This window comes from Crinia signifera, chromosome 19 (genome assembly GCF_055691185.1).
Source record: "Crinia signifera chromosome 19, ASM5569118v1, whole genome shotgun sequence".
NCBI lineage: Eukaryota > Metazoa > Chordata > Amphibia > Anura > Myobatrachidae > Crinia > Crinia signifera.
In genome coordinates, this window is record NC_139226.1 from 63,124,098 (window position 1) to 63,150,318 (window position 26,221).

The following is a 26,221-nucleotide window of genomic DNA, read 5'->3' on the forward strand; positions in this document are numbered from 1 at the left end:
CTTTTATTAGAATAAGAAAATGTGGAACGATGTGGCCTATTTTAATAGACCAAAGTTTGAAAGTTTATATGCAATACACTGGGGATTGGTTCAAAATAAAAAATGAAAGCAATCAATTATATGTGCATAGTGATGCAAATAGTTTTTTTTTGCGCTAGGACTCGTTTGAGGCAAATGGCAATTGTAGTAATTTGACACAGGTCAAAGTGTAATTAGCATATGACATAAAACATAAACAATGGTGAATTTACAGGAGAAGATATTCCTGTCAGGCGTTCTGTCAATATAATATAATATTCTAAGTATGTTATTAATCCCCAGAGATCAGAGAAAATTGAATAAAGTAGTGCAAGAAAAATGTATGGATCTGTACTTTTATCTAGCAAAGTGGCACAAAGTGGTCTCAGAAAAATGCACAGACCTGTACTTTGTATCTTGTAAATGGCAACAATGTTAATTCTTAGCTATCTGTCATTTGAAGACTGGTGTTCTATGTCAAACACAAACCAATATTACTGTATGTATCTAATAATTAGTCACAGAGTATTCCCCAACATTATTTGTTTTTAAGTATCAGTGCAATATTTCTCAATTACATGGAATGTCTGTGGATTTAGTGGTATTTCTGTCTATGTCCAAGTCTGATCTTTAGACCTTAAGGCCCCCATACATTAGTCCGACTTGTCCTAAGGACAAGTTGGACCTGATGTCACCCTGCAGCTCCCCGGGAGGGGGACACACGATTAGGCACTTGATGTGCCAAGGTTTGCATATGATAAATCGCATGGATTTATCATATGCGGTCCCCGGGGAGCTGCAGGAGGAGGGAGCCGTGCGGGGGGTCATCAGCGGGCGGGGGATGCCGGCTAATAGAGAGCCGAGCAGGGGGAGGCTGCATAGAGAGCCGGGCAGGAGGAGGGTGACAGCGGGAACAGCGCGCCCGGCAGGGAGGATGGCGCTGGCTGCTGGGCAGCGGCGGGAGCCAGGAGGAACACAGATAACTTGAAAAAAAAAAAAGCCCATACAGATCTGTATGGGCTTTTTTTTTTTTAAGTTAGTGTGTTCCTCCCGGCTCCCGCCGCTGCCCGGCAGCCAGCGTCATCCTCCCTGCCCGGCGCGCTGCTCCCGCTGTCACCCTCCTCCTGCCCGGCTCCCTATGCAGCCTCCCCCTGCTCGGCTCTCTATAGCCGGCATCCCCCGCCCGCTGTCATCCCCCGCACGGCTCCGGGGCTGGGCTGCACATAAGATTTAGCAAATCTTATGTGCAGCCCCTCCGACCTCCCGACCCCGATCCGATGCGCACGGGACCGCGCATCGGATCGAAGGGGATGTCTACAAGTGCGATTTGGGCCGATTTCACTGCTCGATTCATCCGAATCGGGTGAAATCGTGCCCAAATCGCATAGTGTAAAGGCCCCCATACACTAGCCGATTTTGGTCAGATTTCGGCCAGATCAGTCGGATCTGGCCGAAATCGGACCAAAGGGTGCTGAGCGTACGCGGATTACTTTACATGTACTCCGTGGCTAGCGCAGCGAGCCCCGCAAGGGGACGCGGAATACATGTAAAGTAATCAGCATCCCCTCGTGGGGCTCGCTACGCTCTCCATGCTTCGGGCTCGGTGGCTCGCTGCGTTCGCCGCACTAAATGAAATCAACTCCATGCGTAGTGGATAGTGGGGTTTTGAACAGGTACAAAATCGCATCGAATCGCAATCGCACTTGATATCGCATCTGCCGCCGTGAAACTAAACAAGTACCTATTATGTTATATTGACAGAACGCTTAACAGGAATATTTTCTCCTGTAAATTCACTGTTGTTTTTATGTCATACAGTTGGCTAATTAAACTTTGACCTGCTCACAAGCAGTCTTCACCACATTAGGGAATTTAACCCTTTCTAAAACATCTAATAGTTAATTACCATTTGCCTAAAAAAAAACTATGTGCATCACTAGGCACATACTGTATAATTGATTGGGTTCATTTTGCTCACTGCAAGACTGGAAATCAAATTTTGGTCTATTAAAATAGGCCACATCGTCCCACGTTTTCTTAAATTATTGTAATAAAAGTTACGTTTTATTCTAATCACTTAATACATTTTCAAGAGTGCCCCACTAAATGAGTCCTCTTTTCTCTTTAGTCTTTGGAAGCAGAAGACTGGTCTAGTATAGTATGAAGAACCCAATTAAGATCATCCCCGTCACCAAGATACCTGATTTTAAAGCTAGAACCTGTTCAAACAAACAACTTGTGGGTTGGTTCAAATTTGGGGCATAACTATTAACATATGTAAATTTTTGATTGTAGATCCTGCACTTAAGCTGCATTCCTCTACCTTTCCAACATACATTGCAGTGAGTCACGGTGTTTATTTTTATGTGAACAAAGTCACAGTGTGGTATAGCACACACCAGGTGCACAAACAAATGAGCAATTTTGAGTTGATTATTTTTTTAAATGACTGACAAGTCACTCTGGACTTATTTATATGAGGTATTGAACAAACGTAATGGGGTACACTACAGACAAGTTATACAAATAAAAACAACTACCATTGTGCACCGTCTTACCATCCCAATGGTGTGGTGGCAAAGAAAGGATGGCCAAGAATCAGCCATTCCACAAAATCCATTCTGCTATTCTGAAAGCAGAGGAAACCATCCCCCCATCCAGTATCACAGGCTATTCAAAATGATGTGATCAGTACCCATGCCAGCCCCATCCTAGCAGTTTAACCAGTGGCAGTTTTTACCTATGGGCTCCAGGGCTGCAGCCCCCCCAGATAAAATCTGCCACTGTAATGAAGCCAGATGCAGTCTGGGAGACTGCACTGGCTTGACTGTGACTGACCGTGACTTCCAATTGAAAGTCCGACCTGCCAGTCACCAAGGCAGTCCCAGTGGGAGGTGTTCCCTCCCTCCGGGATGCCTTTCTGCGGGCTGCCGTGTGGAATTGCCGATTGCGTATGCGCAGTATCTATATCGGTACTGCGCATGCGCTTGTCCTGGTGCCTGTCATTTGTATAGTACAGGTGCCAGGACCATGATTACTTCTTTGGCTGTGGCAAAGCAGCCCATAGAAACTGGCTGCATGCACAGTACAGAGCATGCGCCAGACCTGGTGCCTGTCATCAGAGCACAGGCGCCGGGAACTCTCTGCAGGGACCGGCGGCGACAGGCAGGGGGAGCGGGGGCCTTTGACTGAAAAGGTATGGGCCGCTACTAAGTACAACCCACCTGTTTTCTTATCAAAATCATTCAATTTCTCTTCCTCTTTGCTGTCACAGCCACAGATTACAGAGCAGATTAAACTAAACAGACTACTACTTCACAGTTTACACAATAAGCGTACCATCCCAAAACTACATTTATTAAATGTTACACAACTATGGAATTTGTTTTACTTCTTCATTTCACAATTAACCAAATTAGTGAGTCATTTTGAAAATCATTAAATACCAGTAATTTCCTATTATGGTACTAATTTTCATATATAGGCATAGTCTATATTAGGGGTGGCCAACCCATCTGAGACAAAGAGCCAAAAAAAATTCAGTTAAGACAAAGAGCCGCAACCATTCAAAAATGGGTGTGGCCTAGCTCCCAGACGGCCACGCCCCATTTTTAAATGGGTTGTGGCTTAGAATGACATTTGTAGGACATGACTTTGACTTTGACCCTTATTCAGATCTGATAGCAGTACAAATTTGTTCTCAAAATGGGCAAAACCATGTGCACTGCAGGTGGGGCAGATGTAACATGTGCCTGGAGATTTGAATGAGTTATTTTGTTTCTGTGCAGGGTAAATATTTATATATATTTTTTTAACTGAGTGTATGAAAATTTGTGAAGGCACATGTGTGAACCATTGTAAGAGATCGTGACCTAAAGCAAAAAACCCAGTCAAGCAGTGACCACCCCACTCTAGATATCCCCCCCCCCCCCATACAGAACATATACCTCTTGCTTAAATAAATATATATATATGCATGATAATATTACATACACTTGACTCCAGATGGCAGGAGGCTGCGGCGGTGAATGATGAAGCCAGGCAGAGCAGGGGCGGGTGGATCAAAGGGAGGAATAGATATGCCGACTGCGCAGTGTGACTAACATGGCGCCAGGGACACTGCTCCTAGTGTGACTGCGCATGCGCTTGCTCATGACTCGTCACACATGAAAGACAGTGTCTGAGCCGGCGCCGCACATCAAAGAGGGAATCTGCCGAGTATCAGCTGAAGGGAAGTTAGCCGCGGATTGGCCACCGCTGGTCTATATAATAAATTGAAGAGTGTGTATGCGTGTGTGCGTTTCTGTCGCATTGCAGACACGCCGTGGCACTCAGAGCCACCAAATTTAGCAACAAGGTACCTCTGGACCCGGTGGTGTGCATCTCAAAGCCGTTTTGGGGAAATTTGACTTAGAAATTTATAAACCACCAAGTTTTAATTTGCCTTGATTAATGATCTGGAAAAAGTTTGTCGATCTGGGAAACAGTTGACGAAGGAACAACCCCACACCTGAAATTGGACAGATACACACAACAGAACACACACACAAAACACACCACATAAAGTACAACACAAACCCACATACACTTCAACATACTGTACACCCAAAAACAGTACAACAAGCACACAGAAGCAGAACACACACAATTAAACATTGCACAGATACCTGTACAGAAACACACAGAATACACACACTTAAACATTGGCAGGATACGCACAGCACACTACACACACACAATACACACCACTCACAGTAAAACACACACCCACATTCACTACAACACACACCCAAAAATAGTACAACACACAGAAAATTTTGCAAAGATACACAGCACACTACACACACATATATACGTAGCACATCTTACGCATTTACACATTGGACAGATACACACAACAGACACACTTAACATACCTCTAACAGTACAACACACACCCACATTCACTACACAGACCCAAAAACAGTACAACACACACACTTAAACATTGCACAGATACACAAAGACACAACACATACTGTATATACGTACGGTATGCCAAGTCCCAGTAAAATTGGGGGCGTGGCCCCTAGTAGAGTGAAAAAACCCTCCAGGGGGGAGTGTTATTATCCCCCCACATCTGCAGCAGTAGCAGCACACACCTACAGCATGTGCTGTGCTGACAGCAGGCTCAGCATGGGCTCTCACACTGTCAGTGGAACGCTCATGCTGAGCCTGCTGTCAGCACTGCACATGCTGTACATGTGTACTGCTGGCTGCTGCTGCCGCCTGGGAGGGATGGAGGCGGTTGGACTAGGCCCTCCAGCAAGTCCGGGCCTGGATAATTAGAACCCTCTCCCCCCCTCTTGGCTGCCCTGTATATACGTAGTGCCCCCGGGACCCCATGGGGGTGCTATAGGTGTCTTACCCCACAGTTTATTTTTCTATATTCTAGCATTATGCTGGATACCTTGCTTACCTGATCCACTTTGTGTAGTGGCCGGACCCCTTTCTGGGCCCCTGGATCCCCCACGGGCTTGTAGGGGTGTATTATCCTCACAGTATTTTATTTCCAGATTGTAAGTCATATGTTTACCAAGTGTGGTGTAAAAATTGGTCCAGGCATTCCTGAGTTATGCTGGAACGTAGACACACACACATTCACATACAGTACATACATCCATATATACTGTATATATAATATACACTAAACATCGGCACTCACCTTTACTAGTTTTGGGGTGCCCTATGGCTTGTGACAACATTGTTTATATATAAATTGTAGGGGCTATGCACTCATTAAATTAACTAATTTTAATAAACAGTGGAGATTTGGTTCATGTATTGATCAATGCATTTAAGCCTGCAGCCCCCTTCACGGAACCCCACTTTTCTGCAGGTCCTACACTATTGCTTAAAATAATTACCATAAACATAGCTATCACATTAATGCTAGATTTCAGGCATGCAATCTGGTCTAATGCTCACAGCAGACTATGCTTTTAAAGGTGAGCAATTACCGCAGCTTCCTTCCACCTCATTACAGGTTCCTGTAGAGTTACCTCGAGGGCCCGTCACTCCTGCGGGATACTGTGCCACATATATCTCAGTGCTCGATTTCCAGAAGGACAGTCTAAGAGTTCGGGACCACCAGTGGCACCAATCCCGTTCCGTCAGCCAGCTTACTCCCCGTACTGAATTGATGCTAGGTGCATGTGCAGAGCATCTATTCGGCAATCACTGGCTGCTCTGCAGAGCAGTGCAGAAGTGATAGCCGGCTCCCCCAACTTTCCCCCTAACCTGCCCACTGGACACTGTGACCCGGGGGAGGGAGAGTGGGACTGTCTTCAATTAGTGGGATGATCCCACTATAATGAAAATTGGGAGGTATAAATTATGATTTTTTTTTTTATCAAATACACTAACATACTACTATGGGCATTAATATTAACTGTAACACTAGTATGGTTCAGGAAATGAACTACTGCAGAGTGGCATCTCTCAAAAACCAGTGGGACAAGGGCTGTTCCTTGTCAATTGAAAACCTCTGACTTCAGTATAAATGTAATACACTGTAGGAAGTTGAGCTTACAGCAGCTGTCATCTCTCACTTGCAAGCACAAATTATTCTGAAGATATGTATCACATTATATGGGCCAGATGCACTAAGCTTCAAAAGTTATAAAATGGAGAGTGATAAAAAAAAACAGCCAATCAGCTCCTCCCTGACATGTTTCAAACCCAGGCCCTTATTCTGGTTCACTTGCAAAAGCAAATTCCTTCTCAAATAGACAAAACCATGTTCACTGCAGGTGGGGCAGATGTAACTCGTGCAGAGCTAATTAGATTTGGGTGGGGTTTTACTTCAAAGTGAGATCTATACTGCAGTGTAAAAATGAAGCAGTCAGTATTTACCCTTCACAAAACAAATCGCCCAAATCTAAATCTCTGCACATGGTACATTTGCCCTACCTGCAGTGCACATGGTTTTGTCCATTTGAGAAGGAATTTGCCTTTGCGAGTGAACCAGTATAAGGGCCACAGACTGTAACATGGCAGGTAGGAGCTGATTGGCTGACTGTTTATCACTTTTAAAGCTTAGTGCGTCTTTTAGCTTGCGCTTTTTTCCGTATAACATATGACAATTTAATTCTTATATCAAAAATTGCATTGCAGATTTCCTTCTGGGTATGAAACAATGTTTTGCAAAAGGTAAGTACTGTATGGATCCAATGAAAAGAAATATATATAGAAGAAAGTTTTTTGGGGTGTGGTATGATTCACCGACAGTCGGGATCCCAACTGCCTGGTCTCAGACAGCGTGGCCAGCGCAACAAAGCCCCTTGCGGGCACGCTACGCTCACCACCAATTCTATTCTCCCTCTATGGGGGTCGTGGACTACCACGAGGGAAAATAGCCGACGACCGTTGGGAACCCGGCCGCCAGTGTTTTAACAGTCGGGATCCCGACGTCGGGTTAATGACTGTCGGGATCCCGACTGTCGGGACCCAGTCCGGCACCCGTTTTTTGGCCTATTAGTCATTTCTTTCTGTATTTGTTGGCCACAGCTCCCATGATCATACAACCCCGCTTTCCCCACATAGTCCCTGGGACCAGCCAGTCCCTCTACTGCCCTGGCTACATGAAAATTGCTCATACGTTTATATATCTAAAATGAGAATCAAGTCATCTTGAGTCACTCCAAGATCCTCCAAAATGTTGACAGGATACTGGCACCAAAATGACGACAAGTTATGAATGTTGACTTTCAAGAAGTTCACAAATACTGTCTTCATTGCCAAAATGTCGACATTGTGGACCTTAATGGTCACACAGCGGCCGTACATTTGCATGGGGATGATGTTTGGCGCATGTGCAGCCGCATTTCAGCCACGGCAAACAGACTGTTCACGGGTGCACGCACCAAATATTGCGGGCAGTGGGCGAGGGGGAGCGTGGAGCGGCAGGCCGGGGAACTGGCCCATGGGAACACGAGTGTTTCATTGGTGTTCCCATGAAAATGCTGGGCGTTCCCATGGTAATCACCGGGTGACGTGGGTGCGGGGGTGGGCAGCTGACATCACCGGATGTCAGCTGCCCGCCCAGTTCCTCCCAAATGTGCATGCATATATAAGTGACCTGAGAGTCCCTTTATATATGCATGCACGTACCACATACTTTGATAATCGGCGACCATCGAAAGATGTGGTAGTTTCCCCCCCTGGCCTGCAAATAGATGTTTATGGAAAACATTATTTTCCCAGGCGTGCAAATGGGGGCGGGTGGCATGTAATTCTCTGTAATATGTTAATGAGCCTTTCAGGAAACTATGTTGCAAATAATAACTTAAGGTATAATGGTTATTCTATCTTCCTTGCATCTTGCATCTGTACAAATGATTTCAACTAGGTTAGATGTACTAAGCTTTGGAGGTGGATGAAAGAGAGAGAGAGAGAGAGAGAGAGAGAGAGAGAGAGAGAGAGAGAGAGAGAGAGAACCAGCTAATAATTGCCGACAACTTGTCAAGTTACAGGCTGTTTTTGAAAAAGGACAGCTGTTTGGTTAGTAGTTTATCTCTCTACATTTTATCCCTGCAAGGCTTAGTACATCTGCCCGATACACAGGATATGTCTGACAACATCTCCAACTTTTTATCCCAGGCACACTTCACAAGCCAAGTCTAGAAGTTCTCTACAATAATACAGATGAAGTCATTGTCATTGGTGACACGGTACATTTCCATTGCACAAATTCATCTAATGCAAACAAGTTCTTTCTGGCGAAAGAAACCGCTGGTAACAATGTGACAAGAGAACAATTTGTTTCAATGTTTGCAATTGCAAAGGTTAATAATAATGACTCTGGCCTGTACATCTGCAAATACAGCTGGAATTCCGAAATCTCAGAACCCAGTGATCCTGTGGACATCTATGTCAGTGGTAAGTTGATCCCCTCCATCTCATTGTTATGACAGATAACAGAATAATGAAACATACACACTTATGGCATACCTCCCAACTTTTGGGAGTTTACAACTCAGAACCTGGCGCACCCACGAAAAGTGGAAGGGGCCTCATGGCATGACCTCCTTTATTGTAATTTTGGGGGTGTGCTTAGTGCTCCCTGAGAAGCTCCTGGATCACCTCCCATCACAGTTAGATGCTGTGCACAGAGAAATGTTTTTCATAGCCTCCCCCAACTTTCTCCCCACCCCACCTGAAGGACACTAAAGCCTAGGGATTGGATAGCGGGACAGTGTTGAAATACACTTATATAAAGGACAATTGGGAGGTATGCTTATGGGGAGAGTGTAACTAGAGCCTGAGTTAGCTAAAGTATATATTCCTCATCAATTTTGCTGCAGAATTTTTTAAAACTATTTAACTGGCTAATATATTTTTTTAAATGTCCCCAAATTTTTGTATTATTATATTTTTTTACTAATAGCTAAGGAAACCGATTCAGTATAAGTTTATTTAGAAATATGCAGTGTATAAAATATAAAATAATTGTTATACTTTCCTCTTGCCGCCGCCGCTCATCCCCTGCCTCCGGCAGTGCTGCTGGCAGTACTAGCACTGAAGGCTCAGGGACACTGCGGGTGGCCATCTTCTTCCGGCAGCAGCCGGGCAAGCAGGGCGGAAGTGTTAGGTATGTTGCTAGGCAAAGTCTTGAACTTCCACCTCACACACTGCAGCCGGGGACATTCACAGGGGCTGCGGCTGACATCACCTACGCCGGAGAAAGGTGGGAATTTCGAACAAAACCTGGCTAGCCCTTCTCAGAGGCGCCGGTTATAGCATCCTGTGTGCCTCTGGTTGTGCCTCAGTCAGCGTGTTCCTGGTTCCTGCTTCTGTGTTCCAGCCTGCCTGTCAGTCTGCCGTGTTCAACTGGTGTACTGGTCTGTGGTTCCACTTCTCAGATAAGTCAGGGGTTAACAGCTTCTGTTTATTATATTTCTGATGGTATCATCTTCTTGCATTGTTGCATTTCATAGTTATTGTCTAGTATTATCTGGGTTCACCTTGTGTATTGTTACACATACTGTCATTTGGGACATTGGTCCCAGGTAATTTATGCATTGTTGCATTGGTGGGTCTAAACCCGCATTTGGAAGGTGTGTGCTCTAAAGCCTGTTCATACCCATCTTGCGGCACTCTACCTCCAGCAGCAGCCTTGTCACCCATAAGACCTGGTGGCACCGGGGTGGAGGTGAACCTAATTTACCCCCACAAACGTGGCTGTTAAAGGTGAAGCCTTAGTTTGCTGGAGGCCATCAGGACAGTGGAGTTTCTGCAACAGGGTTCCTGGGCACACCCTACCTAACAATAATATAATACACACATCAAACTTTTAAAAAGTTTCCCTGATCTCCCTGAGCTTGGGCCATGTGTGTTTAGATTTCCCCATTTGGAAGTGCCCTTATTGTACCCTTACCACTTTGCTGCCCTGACTAAATCATGGTTATGTAAAGTGATAGCCTACAAGTATTTATGAGTATCACTATGTTTTACTTGTGCTTCTCTTTCCTCCACATCTTTACAGACAGATATCCACCACCAACAATTACTGCTGAACCACGGAACATTGTCCAGCCAGGAGAGGATATCACAATAACGTGTACTGCTTCCTATTCAGACGTGATATTTACCCTTTACAAGGGTGATACTTTACTTATGGATAATGCCAAAAATCCATTGTCTTATGTTATAATAAATGCTAAAGAGAAAGATGTGGGGCAATATAAGTGTAAATATAGGACCAAACCGGATAATGAATTTCAGATCCAATCTACTTACAGTAATCCTATGAGTGTACAGATTAAAGGTAATTCAAGTTTATTTTGCACAAATAAGAATGTGGCCACTCCTCCCCATAAACGACACAACACTTTCAGGAAAAAACAGAAATAATGACAGAGAAATGGGACTGCAGATCTAGGTGCCATTTGAAACCTAACAATGGGATCAGTATTGTGATAGTAGGGGAGATTTAGCAAAGCTTGAAGAGATAAAATAGAGGGTGGTAAACAGGGCTATTTTTGTGCAGGCTCCAGCAGGAACTGAGGCCCTTATTCTAGTTCACTCTTTCAGACAAAATATTTCTTAGATGGACAAAACCATGTGCACTGCAGGTGAGGCAGGTGTAAAACCCCACCCAAATCTAATTATCTCTGCACAAGTAACACCTGCCTCACCTGCCGTGCACATGGTTTTGTCCATCTAAGAAATATTTTGTCTGAAAGAGTGAACTAGAATAAGGGCCTCAGTTCCTGCTGGAGCCTGCACAAAAATAGCCCTGGTGGTAAAGTACCGACAAGCTTTTATCTTGTCATGTGTTTGCAAAATCAAAGGAGCTTATGGTTGGTTCTTTAGCTCTTTCCATCTTGGCTGTGAAACATGTTATGGCAGCAGGGGGCATCTGGTGTAAATAGACACCTTCTTCTGGCATCTGTGATCTGCTCTTGGCCATACACAGGTCTGACTTGTCTGAGGCACAAGTTGGATCTGTTTTCCTTTGAACTTCACCTGGCAGCTTCCCGGGAGGGCTCCATCCAACTTGGCACTTGATGTGCCATTTTTTACATGCGATAAATCAAATGCAATTTATCACATGTAAAAGAACTCCCAGGGAGCTGCCAGGGAAGTTCAAAAGCACCCGTGATGTGCAGCTGATGGTCCGATTCCAAATGATCCTATAAGATCTCTAGGTTCCAATGTGCATGGATCTGATGTAAAACACCTCAGATTTGGGCCAATTTCACCTGATATATTGCCCCGATTTGTCAGAAACAGGTGAAATTGGGCAAAATCGGACATGTCTGTGGGCACCTTAAGATGCAGCCTGAGGCTACTCCGATTGGCCGTTGCAGCTCCAGTCACCCGCAGCCTGCCATTTAGACTGCAGCTTTAGGGAAATGTCTTGCAGTAGAAGACATGCATAGTACAGGTCCTGTGCATGCACTAATCTTCTAACATTTAAATAGTAATTATCTATCAGGCCTGTGCACTACTCTGAATCAGGACCTATGTTTGAAATAACAGATAAAGGTCATTGGATCTCAAAATCATTTGTCGTGAGCGACCGGCGAATGATTTCCCCCCAGTGTGTAGCCGCATGCGAGTGGATATGTAAGTGTACACATCTGCTCAAATGGTAGTTAATAAGCACAGCTGCAGTAAGCGTGTGATTAATGCTAACGTTATAAATATATGCATCATTATGAATTATGTGTCAATATCACCATTTAGCGAACACTACGTATTGGGCTTTGTGTATTGTTTTACATTTGATGACATTTTCCAGAACTCCCCAGACCCTCACTTTCCTGGACCTCAGACTCTGACCTTACAAATAACACTTTGCTGAATATCAGCTGTACAGCACCGGTGAAATACAAAAGGATGTGGTTTCTACTGCTAAATACCAGCAAAGACATAGAAGATGAAATAAAAGGTGTCACTGAAAATCATGTCACATTTGTCCTCATAAATGCTGATCACTCCCAGAAGAAATACTACTGTATATATCGAATAAAGATGGGGGATCACTTTGCAGATTCTGTCATCAGCGATCCAGCCATTATGTGGGCAGGTAAGTGTAAAGAAAACATTATTACTATGATATAAATGTTATATAAATTGTAACATTATAAGGTACTTCCTCATCTTTACGTTAGCTGCTTTCTGAATAGCATTATTGTCCCCTCGCGGGCTCGCTTCACTTGCCACTCTTTGCGCTCGGTGCCTTGCTCTGCTCGCCACAACTTTGCTAAAAGTAATAGATGGTGGCGTGGACACAGGAGGGTGGCGTGGTCCCAGGGTGGTGCAGGTTAGGCTATGTTAGTTCCAGAGCGTAAGCTGTGGACGCAAAGATGAGGAAGTACTAATTATAATGTACAGTAGCTGATTGTTCAAAGCAATTTTGTTGGGGAAACAAGAAGGTACTTTGTTGTCTTGCTAATGGGAATACCACATGAGCATAAAAAGCAGCGCTAGACAGTTTTAAAATTAAACTATTTTAATACACAGTAATAAAATACATGAAATAAAATAATCACACAATAATTAAAAAGCACAAAAAAAATTGATTAGATCGGCCTGAGGTATTGAGTTGCCACATCAATATGTGATAGGTCTGGGGACATATGTTGTAGCCATATTTGCCAATTTATGAATGGAGGGAATAAGGGGTATCTCCGGAGGTTATCATAGTTACCAAGCTGGTCGCCACAAGTTGGATAGAGAGTTATCCTTGGACACGTGCAGTCCAATGCACTCCTTGTGAAAGGTTAAGCCAACAGCCTGTTTGGTATATTGCAGTTCCTCTAACAGAGAAATTCCACCTTGTGAAGTAATATCGTCCTCCTTGTGTATATTGGATCCTAGGCTGGTGGTGGTGGGGGGGGGGGGGGGGGGGGGGGGGAGAGAGTTGCCGCTAACCTCCATCCACAGGGACCTGCTCCTAACTGCCACCCTGTAGTGGCCGGTGCCTAAGGCTGCCTAGTGGCGGCGCCGGCTCTGGGTACAAGCAATAATCAAAATCTGTCAAATATATCAGTATACACTACATATAGCAAGGGATGAATTAAATACCCCACGGATGAACTGGATTATTGTGAGTCTTTGTTCAGCCTTAAATACTATGTAACTACAGTATGTAACTATGTCATTTAGGCCAAAAGCTCCACAGGTGCAGAGTGTAATGTAATGTTCTCTGTAAGAAGCAGCACTATATAAATACAGACTAACGTAATGCAGCTTTGCATACTGGATAAATCATGTCTTGGCGTAATGGGAAAACTCTGACTTCATACTGTAGTTTTTAGGTAATGATAATGATATTTGTGTTTGTTTCAGATCATGGAAATGATTATAAAGCAGGAAACACTATACGCCTCTTTCTGTCAGTATTGGTCCTGATTTTAATGAGTGTCATCATTGTGAAGCATTTAAAGAGTTTCCCGGAAACTAAAAGGCATCCACCTAATCTGCCACCTCATCGGGAGAAACAGGCGGTGTACTCTGACTATACACAGGTTAGAAACACAACCTTCATTCAGGCGCTTATGCATCTGTATATTGGATTATCTTTAAAAACACAATAGTTCTATGTAATTGAAGCGGCAGATAACACTAATACGCCTGTAAGAGTATATCCAGATGACCTTATAAACAGGTACCAAACAAAATGGAACAGCTTTGTATCTGCGCTAGAATAGTATATTGAGTTGGTCGTTAGGTCGACATTGTTTAGGTCAACACAAGCATTATGTCAACATGCCTAAGGCCGACATGGTTGGAAGGTCGACACAAGCATTAGGTCGACAATGGCAAGGTCAACAGTAAAAATGTTGATGTGGGATTTTCACTTCTTTTTGTGGACCTTAGCCATGTCAACATTTAGTGGTCGACACAGTGCATGTCGACCTAATATTGGTCAACCCAAAGACCCATACCCATTGAGTTAAGCAAGACTTATATGAAATGATCAAACCACACAATATAAACATACATAGATAAAGCAGATTTTGCATAGATTTTTCATTGGGATTTCTCCGATCATGATCGGCTGGTGGGCGGGCCAAACTGCTGCTCTGTGGGCAGAGCCAAAGATATAAACAGATGCTCGGCTTCTGTGAACAGAGTTCCTGTGGACCACGAGAAGCACAGAAGACAGTCCCTGGATTCTACAGGGACAAGAGGACAGGCCATTGGTGGACCCACAGGTAATGTATGAGTGGATGATTGTAGTATATTATTAAATTTTACTGTTTGTATGTGTCCATGTTTTTTTTAACTATTTGTACTGTTGTGGAACTTCAGGTCCCAGTGGGCCCTTTAATGCCCTGCATGCTGGGACTTGTGTTTCTCCAAGTCCTTGCATACGGTGCAGGCTTGCTGGGACTTTTAGTTTCACAGCAATACACAATAGTTTTCTCAATTTTTTACACAAACATCAGCTCGTTGCCCACTGCACAGGGGCACCAGGGACAGCCCTGGGCTTCAGCCTGGGCAGGTAAATTCTGGAGGGGGGGACCCCTTCTTTGGGGGGGTCCCCATTTCCCCAGGATCCCTGCCCAAGCTGACCAGTCAGGGGGTGAATGCTTTGACTGGGGGGGACCTGTATAAAAAGTCTCCCTCCCAGCTGTGGCATTACCCTGCCGGTGCTGGTTCTTGAAATATGGAGGACACCTACTTGCTTTGTCCCCTGTATTTTGGGAACCAGGACCGGCCATTGAGCCTGGTGCTGGTTTAAAAAAATCCAGGGGACCCCTATTTGGTTTACCTCATGACATTTTAAAAGTAGGTTATGGCCATGGGAGGGGACCCCATGCCGGTTTTTAAAATAATTTGTTAATTGATTTTGCACAGCAGATATGCTATTATGGTTTGATGTATGACCTGATGAAAAGCACAGGTCTTGAAACGTCGTCAAATGGATTACATGAAGCTCTTATGATTACCACAATACAAAAGCACCGTTAAAAACCTGTTTGAGTGCCGCCTCTTTTCTCATGGTTTCCCTACCAAGGATATGTATGGGAGTCTACAGATAAATATATATTTTAGACTGAAGCCTGCATGGATCTGACTGATCTGTGCAGGCTTTTGCCAAATACACCTGGGAAATGAGTTGTATTTTCCAGGCGTATTTTCACGACAATTATGCTGCTTTCCCACTGCCCACGTTTTTACAAAATGGGTCTTTAAACAGGTAAGAGCCATAAAGACCCTTTCCCACTGCAGCTTTTAAATGGTAAATTGGCGTCCCATTTCCACTTACCCGTATAAAGATCCGTTTATAATAGTAAAGATGGGGGGGCGTGGCTTGGCCGGCAACGTGAGCGGGTGCGGGGAGTGAGAGCTCTGACTAAATCCTCTATATACATCCTGCCCCGGGACCCCTGGACGCCGTATATTTACCCCCACTGGCTCCGGAGCTGCTCCTGTGTCCCCGGCATCAACTGTGACCCTCTTGTGCTGTGCACGGGGAGCCGTCCGATTGCCTGCTGAGGTCTGTGTGTCTTCTCCGTGTGCGGGCGCCATCTTGGATCCCTGGCGGCTCTGGCTGGGCTCCGGTGCTTCTGAGGTGCAGCCTCCTGACCTGACTGCGCTGGTGCCCCCAGCGGGTGTCTCGGCAGGTGGGGGCGCCTTGTGACCCACCGGAAGTTTGGCGGTGGAGTGCAGGAGTCATCTCTGCTGAGGCGCGCTGCTTGGCCGCACGGAGACGCCGGCGCCATCTTGCCAGTCTGGCTCCTGGCCTGCGGCGCCTGTGCTGAACTACTCATGCATACGCTTGGTTCCACGGGTGCCTCTGATTTATTTGGGGCTTGTGAGGTGGGGTCTATCTTTTGGTGAGGTGCTGTCTTTTACCGCAGTTGCTGGTCACTTGCTGGACTATATACTTGTGTAGTGCCTATCCGGTGCTACCTGCAACCTGGAGGACTCCTGTCAGTGGCTCTTACTTAAATTATCCTGCTTCAGTTAATGACATTTGTCGGTGCACTCTGATATAGAGGCAGTGTGTGGTGTGCTAGCCATCACTACCTTGCCTCTACTACTTCTGTGGAACGTGCGTTGGACATAGTGGCTTGGCGATGTCTGAAGCTCTGCACCAGATCCTGGAGTCCATCAATGCTTCCACGCGTAGGATCCTTGCTGCTTTTACTGTAGAAAATACTACTCTTTCACACCCTGAGCCTAAACTTCAAGTACCCTCTACAAAGACACCATTGCTGAATTTACCTTGCCAAATGGAGGCCTTCTATGATATCTCTACTACAGTTCCAGTGTCTGCGTTGAATTTCGTGAAACCCCGTCCTGCACCCCTAACGGATGTACTATTGTTGGAGGAACCCTCCCCTGCATGTTCATCTTTATGTCCTTGGCTGGATAGGACATTTCTGACATTTTTATCCTTACACTATTTTCGACTGTTTTCTGTGTGCTTTTGGATATACGATGGCGGGACTGTATTATATGTGGACTTACATGGGAAGCAGGCCTGGCCGGACTAGTATCCTCTGATTTCTATGCTTGCCGCTTTCAGTGTATCCCCAGGGCCCATGATTTTGTGAACCTCTCTCTTGGATAATGAACCTTTTTTCCTTTACTATACGCGTAGCTTTATATCCTGTTTTCTTTTTATGTATATCCATCTATATCTTTTACTATTTTATTTTTATTTAATTTTTTTAGGCTTCTACATTCGCGAAAAAAATATCTGTATAGATTTGCGATTTACTGAGTCGTTTCATCCTTAAATATCCTCACTGTCACACGTGGTATATCATTATATTTAGGGGGATGTGCTGTTTTATTATAGCAGGGGTTAGCGCAATATGTTTAGAGCCCTCAATGCATCTGTTGCTTCCTTAATATCCTGTGTTTAGCAATTTAGGGTGGGGGGTGGGGGGGGAGGGGGGAGAGTTAGTTTTTTTTAAGGGTAGCCATGAGTAGATTTAGATAGTGTAGTTAGCGGGTTAGTGGGACGGGCTCCAGGTATGCCTAAGTTGGGGGTAGGTTATACTGGGTGGGGGGTTAAGGGCGGGTTATTTTGGGAATTATTTTTGTTAGACTTAGGTAGGTCTATTTGGGATTTAGTATGGAGTCTCTGGCAGACGGTAACTTATTGCTAGCTCATTTTGAACTATGCAGTTGCTGAGTAATTTAATTATTTTTTCTTTTATTCTTTAACTTGTCACTGCACAAATGTGCTCCTATATATCCTGTTTATTGGTTGCTTGGATGGCGCCTTCTGGCAACTATTCTGTATTTATAAATATATATGTGAAGGGAGCCAGGATTCTTCCACGTCTCGTAAATCCAATGTAACTCTAATATTACGTTTACGTATAAATCACTGTTTGCGCTAATTTGTTATGTGCTTACCGTGCCTCTGTCAGGGCTTCAATGTTAATTTGTGTTTTTTGTTTTTTTCCCTATGTTTGAAAAACCAATAAAAAACTACTCAATTTATAATAGTAAAGATGGTGGGGGGGGTTAAAAATAAAGACGTGGGGTCCCCCCCACTGCCGTAACCAGCACCAGGCTGAAAGAGCCGGGGCTGGTATTAAAAAATCAGGAAACCCGACAAATAGGACTTCGCTGATTTTTTAAAACCAGCCCCAGGTTCCAGGTCCGGGGCTGGTTCCCAAAATACGGGGGACAAAATGACTAGGGGTCCCCCGTATTTTAAGAACCAGCCCCAGGCCAAACCAGCCTGCAGGGTAATGTCACAGCCGGGGGACACTTATTATATAAGGTCCCGCAGCCAAAACATTCATCCCTACTGACCGGTCAGCCTGGCCAGGGGCCCTGGGGGAGTGGGGACACCCCACTAAAGGGGTCCCCCTCTCCAGGACTTACCTGACCAAGCTGAAGCCTGGTGCTGTCCCCGGTGACCCTGTGCGGTGGTCACCGGGCTGATTGAGTGTAAAAGAATAGAATAAACTATTGTCTTTTACTGTGGAACTATGAGTCCCAGCAAGCCTCCCCCACATGCTGGGACTTGGAGAACCACAAGTCCCAGCATGCGGGGCATTAAAGGGCCCGCTGGCACTTGTAGTTCTACAGTAAAATAAATAGTTAAATAAACACACACTGACAACACAGAAAAATAAAAGTTGAATACATACATTACACACACATACTGATACTTACCTATCTTAAGCCCGTAGGTACAGTAGGTTCTGGGGTCCGGGGCTCCAGGGCTGCTAAGTCGGGGGTCCGGGGCTCCAGGGCTTCAGAGTCCGGGGCTCCAGGGCATCAGAGTCCGGGGCTCCAGGGCTTCAGGATCCGATGAAATCCATAGGGGGAACCTGTGGAAGGAAATCCTACTCACCAGGTCCTCTGGCGAAGATGCCGTCATCTTGTATGTAGTTATTTTTCACTCAGTGTGCAATTGGGATACAAAATGTTGTTTTCCTAACCAGAATTACCCCTCCCTTTTGGCACCTGAGTGACACACCTCTGATTGAGCAGCTTACCAACAAAAGTGTTGTGAAGATGCCGTCATCTTCTCTTTCTTTGCCGTAGTCCACCGCATCAGCCGCTGGTACCCGATCGGACTGAGAGGCACAGAGATGTTTAATCTTCCGCGCCTCTCATCCAAATGATTCTATTGGCTGCCCGAATTTCTCGGCTTCTGATTGGCCGCTAGGCGGCCAATAGAATCATTCGGATGAGAAGCGCGGAAGATGAAACATCTCTGCGCCTCTCAGTCCGTGAGCGGGGTACCGGCGGCTGATGCGTTGGACTACAGCGGAGACAGAGAAGATGACGGGATATTCGCCAGAGGACCTGATGAGTAGGATTTCCTTCCACAGGTCCCCCATGGATTTCTTTGGATCCAGGACCCTGGACCCTTCAGCCCTGGCGCCCCAGACCAACCCCGGAACCAAGGCCCCAGGACCCCGAACTCTGCAGCCCTGGAGCCCCGGACCTCAGACCCAGGGACCTACCTACGGGCTCAAGATAGGTAAGTATCAGTGTGTTTGTGTAATGTATGTATTAAACTTTTATTTTTCTGTGTTGTCAGTGTGTGTTTATTTAACTATTTATTTTACTGTAGAACTACAAGTGCCAGCGGGCCCTTTAATGCCTCGCATGCTGGGACTTGTGGTTCTCCAAGTCCCAGCATGCGGGGGAGGCTTGCTGGGACTCATAGTTCCACAGTAAAATACAATAGTTTATTCTATTTTTTTACACTCAATCAGCCCGGTGACCACCGCACCGCAAGTCTTGGAGGGGGGGACCCCTTAATTGGGGGGTCCCCACTCCCCCAGGGCCCCTGGCCAGGCTGACTGGTCAGTAGGGATGAATGTTTTGGCCGCGGGACCTTATCTAATAAATGTCCCCCGGCTGTGACATTACCCTGCTGGCTGGTTTGGCCTGGGGCTGGTTCTTAAAATACGGGGGACCCCTAGTCATTTTGTCCCCCGTATTTTGGGAACCAGCCCCGGACCTGGAGCCTGAGGCTGGTTTTAAAAAATCAGCGAAGTCCTATTTGTCGGGTTTCCTGATTTTTTAATACCAGCCCCGGCTCTTACAGCCTGGTGCTGGTTACGGCAGTGGGGGGGGGGGGACCCAATGCTGTTTTTTTTAACGGTAAAAGGGGTACCCCTTTCCCACTGCCGAAAAAACTGCTTTTAAACGGGTAAAACTCTGCTTTTTACTCGTTTAAAAAAAATCCGGTATTTTTAAACGGGTACAGCAACCTGGAGCATTCCCACTGCAGCTCTACTAGTTTAAAAAGGCAAAAAAAATGGCAAATTACCATTTAAGAGCTGCAGTGGGAAAGGGGTATTAGAGGCCGTGTCCCGCTAATCTACTGAATGGTGATTCCTACTCGTATTCTTTCAATGGTGTATGCTTTCATATTCGTAACTACAAATACGAATGTGCCATGAATACGAATTGACGTATTTTTGGCATAGTAAATGCTGAAAATACGTATAGGCAGTCGCATTTGCATTTTTCAGGCATATTAACCCTAGTAAATTTCCGCCTATGTATGAAGATAATATCCCATTGGTGGTGTGTGCAAGTATTAAGCAAGGAAAATTGGGGAAAAGGAAGAATATAAATTAACATATAGTCATATATCATATATCATTTACACCTCCTATTCCTGTATTACTGATGTATAGGTAATTTTTCTTTAACATGCCATTCTCCGCAAAACTGCACATGCAAGAGCTGATGGTACATCTGGGGTGAATTGTAATAGGGTGCGATTTTCTAGACATGTGTGATTTTTTGGTAAAAATGGCCGAATTTAACAGAGTGCGATTTGCGGTAAACATCACTTCTAGATGTTTTCTATTATAAAGTATACAACTTGCAAATGTAATAGGGTAAACTTTACCAAAAATCACCCCAAAAAATAGACCTGGTTCTGACTGGCGAATTTGACAGATCATTGAGATCTTAAAAAATGTGTAAAAGTAAAAAAAAAAAAAAAAGGCGTGGGGTCCCCCCTCCTTGAGCTGGTTCCAAAAATACGGGGGGACAAAAAGTGTAGCGGTCCCCCGTATTTCTGAAACCAGCCCCGGACTCTTGGACCAGTTATGGTTCCAAAAATACGGGGGACAAAAAAACTGGGGGTCCCCCATATTTTGGAACCAGCACCGGGCTCCAACAGCCCGCAGTGTCATGCCACAGCCGGGGGACACTTTTTACATAAGGTCCCCCGGCCGTATCATCTTCACTGTGGCTGGTCAGCCCTGTACAGGTACCTGGGGAGTGGTGACACCCCTAATGAAGGAGTCATCCCTCCAGACTTCACCCATCCGGGGCTGAAGCCTGAGGCTGTCTCCGGCGTCCGAGGGCTGTGGATACCGGGCTGATATGCGTTAAAGTGTAAAAAAAAACATTGCCTTTTACAGGTGAACTACAAGTCGTTGGGACTTGGCGAACCACAAGTCCCAACATAAGGGGCATTAATGGGCCCCCTTGGACTTGTTGTCCACCTGTAAAAAGAATATTAACTAAAACACAGACACAGAGAAAAGTAAAACTTTATTATGCACACACTAATTTTACACCTATATTTACAAATCCAGTCTCCAGCGTTATCTCCGTCTCTCCCCTGCAGCAGCTCACCCCGCACTGACTGCGAAGTGAGCTGGTTTCCTCCGCTGTGAGAATCGTGCTGTCACAGTGGTACAGAAGCATTCTGCCCTGCTGTAGGCGTGGACAGTTGTATTTCTGTGCTGATGTGGGCAGGGGAGCGGCAGCTGCCACAGATGTGGGAGCTGGAGCTTCTGTGGCTGACTGACCAGATGGGAGAGGGAGAAGGGGAGCAGGAGGTGCTGCGGACGGGGTCGGGCTGACGGACAGAAGGGCGAATGATGGTGGCTTTTCCTACCTGCTCCGTGCGGCGTAAGTATACAGAGCAGGGGGAGGAAGCTGCAGCACTTCAGGGGGAGGGAGAAGGGGAGGCAGAAGGGCGGTCCACCAGGCTCAAAGTGGCTAGTTATTCAGCCCGGCGGCCGTAGGGGAGAACACACAGCAATGATGGATGAAAAACCATCCATCATTGCTAGACTTGCTGGTAAAACCAGCCGACGTGAGACTTTGCTAGCGATGATGCAGGAGCACGCATCATCGCTAGTCTGCCATCGGTGGCCCATACACACTGGATGATTTTCAGCTGAAAATCACTCAAAATTGCCAAAATAAGCCATTTTCATCTGAAAATCATCTAGTGCAGAGGTAGCCAACTCCAGTGCAATAAGGGGCGTTTACAAAGTGTGATTTTGGGCCTTATTCTAGTTCACTCTTAGATGCAAATTCCTCAAATGGACAAAACCATGTGCACTGCAGGTGGGGCAGATGTAACATGTATAGAGAGAGTTAGATTTGTGTGAGTTATTTTGTTTCTGTGCAGGGTAAATACAGTCTGCATTATTTTTGGACGGCAATTTAGATTTCAGTTTCAACACACCCCACCCAAATGTAACTCTTTCTGCACATCTGCCCCACCTGCAGTGCACATGGTTTTGCCCATTTTGAGAACAAATTTGTACTGCCATCAGATCTGAATAAGGGCCTTTCTCCTTAGTCACCCTATATCGCACTTTTAAAAAATCGCACTTTTGCTGTGAATTCGCATATTTAATGAGATGCAAATTTGCGTCAAAAAGCGCGATAAAGTGCGATATTGTCCGATATTGTGCGATTTGTAGTCATGAAAATGTGCGATTTTCAGTCTTGAAAATCGCCACAATTTCAGAAATGTACGATTTTGTGTTAAAAGAAAATTGAAAAAAAAAAAAAAAACAGCGTGGGGTCCCCCCTCCTGAGCATAACCAGCCCCAGGCTCAAAGAGCCGGTCCTGGTTCCATAAAATCACGGGGCTGAACAAATAGGGGTCCCCAGGATTTTATTAAACCAGCACCAGGCTCAAGGGCCGGTCCTGGTTCCCAAAATATGGGGGACAAAATGAGTAGGAGTCCCCCGTTTTTCAAGAACCAGCACCGGGCCCAACCAGCCAGCAGGGTAATGCCACAGACAGGGGAAGACTTTGTTAAGCCCCGTGATTTTTTGAAACCAGGACTGGCTCTTTGAGCCCAGGGCTGGTTATGCTCAAGAGGGGGGGACCCCACGCCGTTTTTTTTCTACTTTTTTTGTTTAACTCTTTTTTTAACACCAGAACCATGCACAGAACCATGCACAGATCGCAGATATCTGAAAAAAATTGCCAAAAACGCCACTCCCTATTAAATGTCACCCATGATGCAATTTCAAAATGTTTCTAAAAATCGCATCCTATTAAATGTCACCCTATGTTTCCATACATGCCAATTAGGTTTTGTCCACAAAGGATAACATAGCAATTGCTTAAGGATTGTAGGGGTGGGTGCTAAATGCACAAAAAAAAAACAATATCTAAATTAAAATAAGTATGAGCACATGATCAGAGCAATATCTTATAGGACACATGGCTTTTTTTGATATACAGTACACAGCATGATATAGATGTAACATGCCAATGTTTTCTATTGCAGATGGTAATAATGAAGACTGGAGATGAGTTGAGTGAGGCTCTACCTGACACAGACAATTACTCCTCTCTGGAGAAGGTGGAGACTCCAGAAGTGCTGTAATCAGGGAGGATATCATGGAAAGGAGACAGCGGTGAAGGCTAATGTCTTCCAATTCAACTTCATGAATCAGCAGCAGAGCAAAGTGTAGAACATGTTTCTGGAGAGCAGCCATGCACTATACATAGTTAGTCATAGCCATATAAACCATATTACCATATACCAGCTGTGTATCTCTCACAAACAGTGCATTGGACCTTCATTGTATCCCTGATATATATTTTTATAAATACATTATGCTTTTATTTGCTAAAAAAAAAAATGATGCTGTCTTGAAAATATGAATTATATACAGTACCAGTTCCTTATATACTTGTCGTCTGTTATTTGTCTGTTTGTTTATCCGGTAAGCATTCGGACACTGTTGGACTGATTTGGACAAAATCAACTCGAGGTGGCTTGATTAGGGCCAGATTAGGCGTCCCGGGGGCCCAAAAAAGTGATCCGGCCACTACACAAAGTGGGTCAGGGAAGCAAGATATGGCAAAGTGACATAACATAGAAGGGGTCGAGATCATGAGGTTTAAGATAGCAATCTGGTCAGATCCAGGAGCCAACTGCAGGTGTACGATGGGCACACCATGGGCATGGGGAGCGTGTTCAGTGCCTTCCTCTGGACGGATTTGGATGAGAACTTCATATGACACTAGGCAGCCACCTCCTGGGTCTGCTGGAAGAGCTGTCAAACTTAACACAAGAGAAGGATAAAGTTCAAGTAATGCTACTGTAATTGCACAAACCCACGAACACCAAGTCCCTCAGCTAGCATTATTATATTGTGTTTTAATAATTGTGTTTGTTGTTGTACATATTAAATGATGCATTAAGACAAAAAGTTTGCTCATTGGGGTTTGTTTTGAGCTTCTTAATTGTAATATTTTCCTCAGGGTAATTTAATAAAATAAAACATTTTGCAGAGAACAGAGAAAATAAAATTGTCTTTATTTATAAAACCTTTTATTGCTCTACTTTAATGAGATGAGGGAGAAACCTTTAGAAAAAAAGATACGATTAAATTGTTGTTACTTACAAATGAAAAATTGTTACCCACAATGCACAGTGTGGCCTATGTACACTAATATAGAAGCTGACAAGGAACTTTAATGCTCAGCAGCTGTCACTGTCCCAGGTTCCTCACGTGGAGCTGAACACCATGAAACTGCTGTGGAGATCTGGGGCGAGATGCATAAAAAAAAAATGCTGTAAAATCCCCATTTTTCATATGCAGCAAAGCCCCACCTCCGGTTTGCTGCATATGAAAAAACATTAACATTAAGGTGGTATGCACCGATAACGCTAGGGTATCGCTCATGGCTATGCCATACCTCCCAACTTCTGTCCGTATGAAAAGGGCGCGCATATGCTAATTAGCCGCGACCTCATTTTCATACGAGAATAGACGCTGTGCGCATGCGCACAGCGTCTATTCTACTAGATTGGGGGTCTCCCAACTGTCACCCCCCCCCCCCGCAGCGGGACAATGCCTGCCGCGGGTGGGACAGCGGGACAGGACCCGAAAATCGGGACTGTCCCTCTAAAATCGTGACAGTTGGGAGGTATGGCTATGCGTCTTTGCAGCACACTAAAATCCTGCACGTGCCAGCCTCGCAGCATCTTGTTAACCTACACGTACTCTACAGCTTTGCAGTATCCTGAAAACCTGCACCTGCTCTACAGCCTCCCAGTAGCCATGATATAAAGATGCAGTAGCGCTGTTCTACAGGCCACCGGAGTTACAGACATGACAGGCAAAACAAGTGGCAGCCGGCAGCAACATTGTATACCTCGTTGGGCAGGTAATTGTATAACTCGTGGAGAGGATGCAGAGTGCATGCAATAAGGTTGGGCAGCAAGAAGAGAGGTGCAGCTCTGTTGCGAGGGCGGAGGAAGAAGTCAGGTGGCAGTCCAGCGCTGCAAGTATGGCGGTACGGGGTGGTACGGCGTACCATTAAAAGAAATACTGCCGGTACCCCGTACCGCCATAACAAATCTGCCCCCAAGTGTTTAATGCGCATGCGCGCATATGTAAGTGGCGGGGGGCGTGGTTTTCGCCGCCCCGCCACAGCTGATTGCTTTCGGAGCGGAGGGGAGGGGAGCGCATTGCGCTTCTCTCCCTCCCCTCCCTGTGTCACTCAGACCAGGCTGTCAGGCGACAGCCAATCAGCGCTCGCGGGCTGGCAGCCAATCAGGAGCCAGCCCGCGAGATAGGCAGAAGAGTCGGGAGATGCGCTCCCTTCCCTCCCCTCCCCAGGGATTCAGGAAGCAGAACAGCGGGGGACTATAGGGGCCAGGGGGGAGAGGACCTGACTGCCCCGGACACAGCCAGCACTGGTGAGTTGTGCTGCTGTGGGGGCATTTATGTGTGGCACTGTGGGGGCATATTATATCTGGCACTGGGGACATATCTGGCACTGGGGGCATATGTGTGGCACTGTGGGGGCATATATCTGGCACTGGGGGCATATGTGGGGCACTGTGGGGGCATATGTGTGGCACTGGGGGCATATGTGTGGCACTGGGGGCATATCTGGCACTGTAAGCATATGTGTGGCACTGTGGGGGCATATGTGGCACTGGGGGCATATGTGTGTCACTGTGGGGGCATATGTGGC

The 26,221-nt window shown here is 45.5% G+C and overlaps 1 protein-coding gene across 2 annotated transcripts in view; it reads left to right on the forward strand.

The window, feature by feature from the left end:
• LOC146042608 (osteoclast-associated immunoglobulin-like receptor) overlaps positions 1-24,516 on the forward strand; it is a 36,993-nt gene extending 12,477 nt beyond the window's left edge. Inside the window, exons 1-7 of one of the 2 annotated variants that reach the window (XM_083162685.1) lie at positions 2,334-2,360; positions 7,174-7,209; positions 8,659-8,937; positions 10,544-10,825; positions 12,305-12,592; positions 13,858-14,036; positions 23,514-24,516. In XM_083162685.1, coding sequence (XP_083018811.1) covers positions 7,188-7,209; positions 8,659-8,937; positions 10,544-10,825; positions 12,305-12,592; positions 13,858-14,036; positions 23,514-23,612 — 1,149 coding nt within the window. In that variant the 5' untranslated portion in view covers positions 2,334-2,360; positions 7,174-7,187 and the 3' untranslated portion in view covers positions 23,613-24,516. Of the gene's footprint in view, positions 1-2,333; positions 2,361-7,173; positions 7,210-8,658; positions 8,938-10,543; positions 10,826-12,304; positions 12,593-13,857; positions 14,037-23,513 lie in introns of those variants that run through there. The other variant, XM_083162684.1, reaches the window with a different exon arrangement.
• The last annotated feature ends 1,705 nt before the right edge of the window (positions 24,517-26,221 follow it).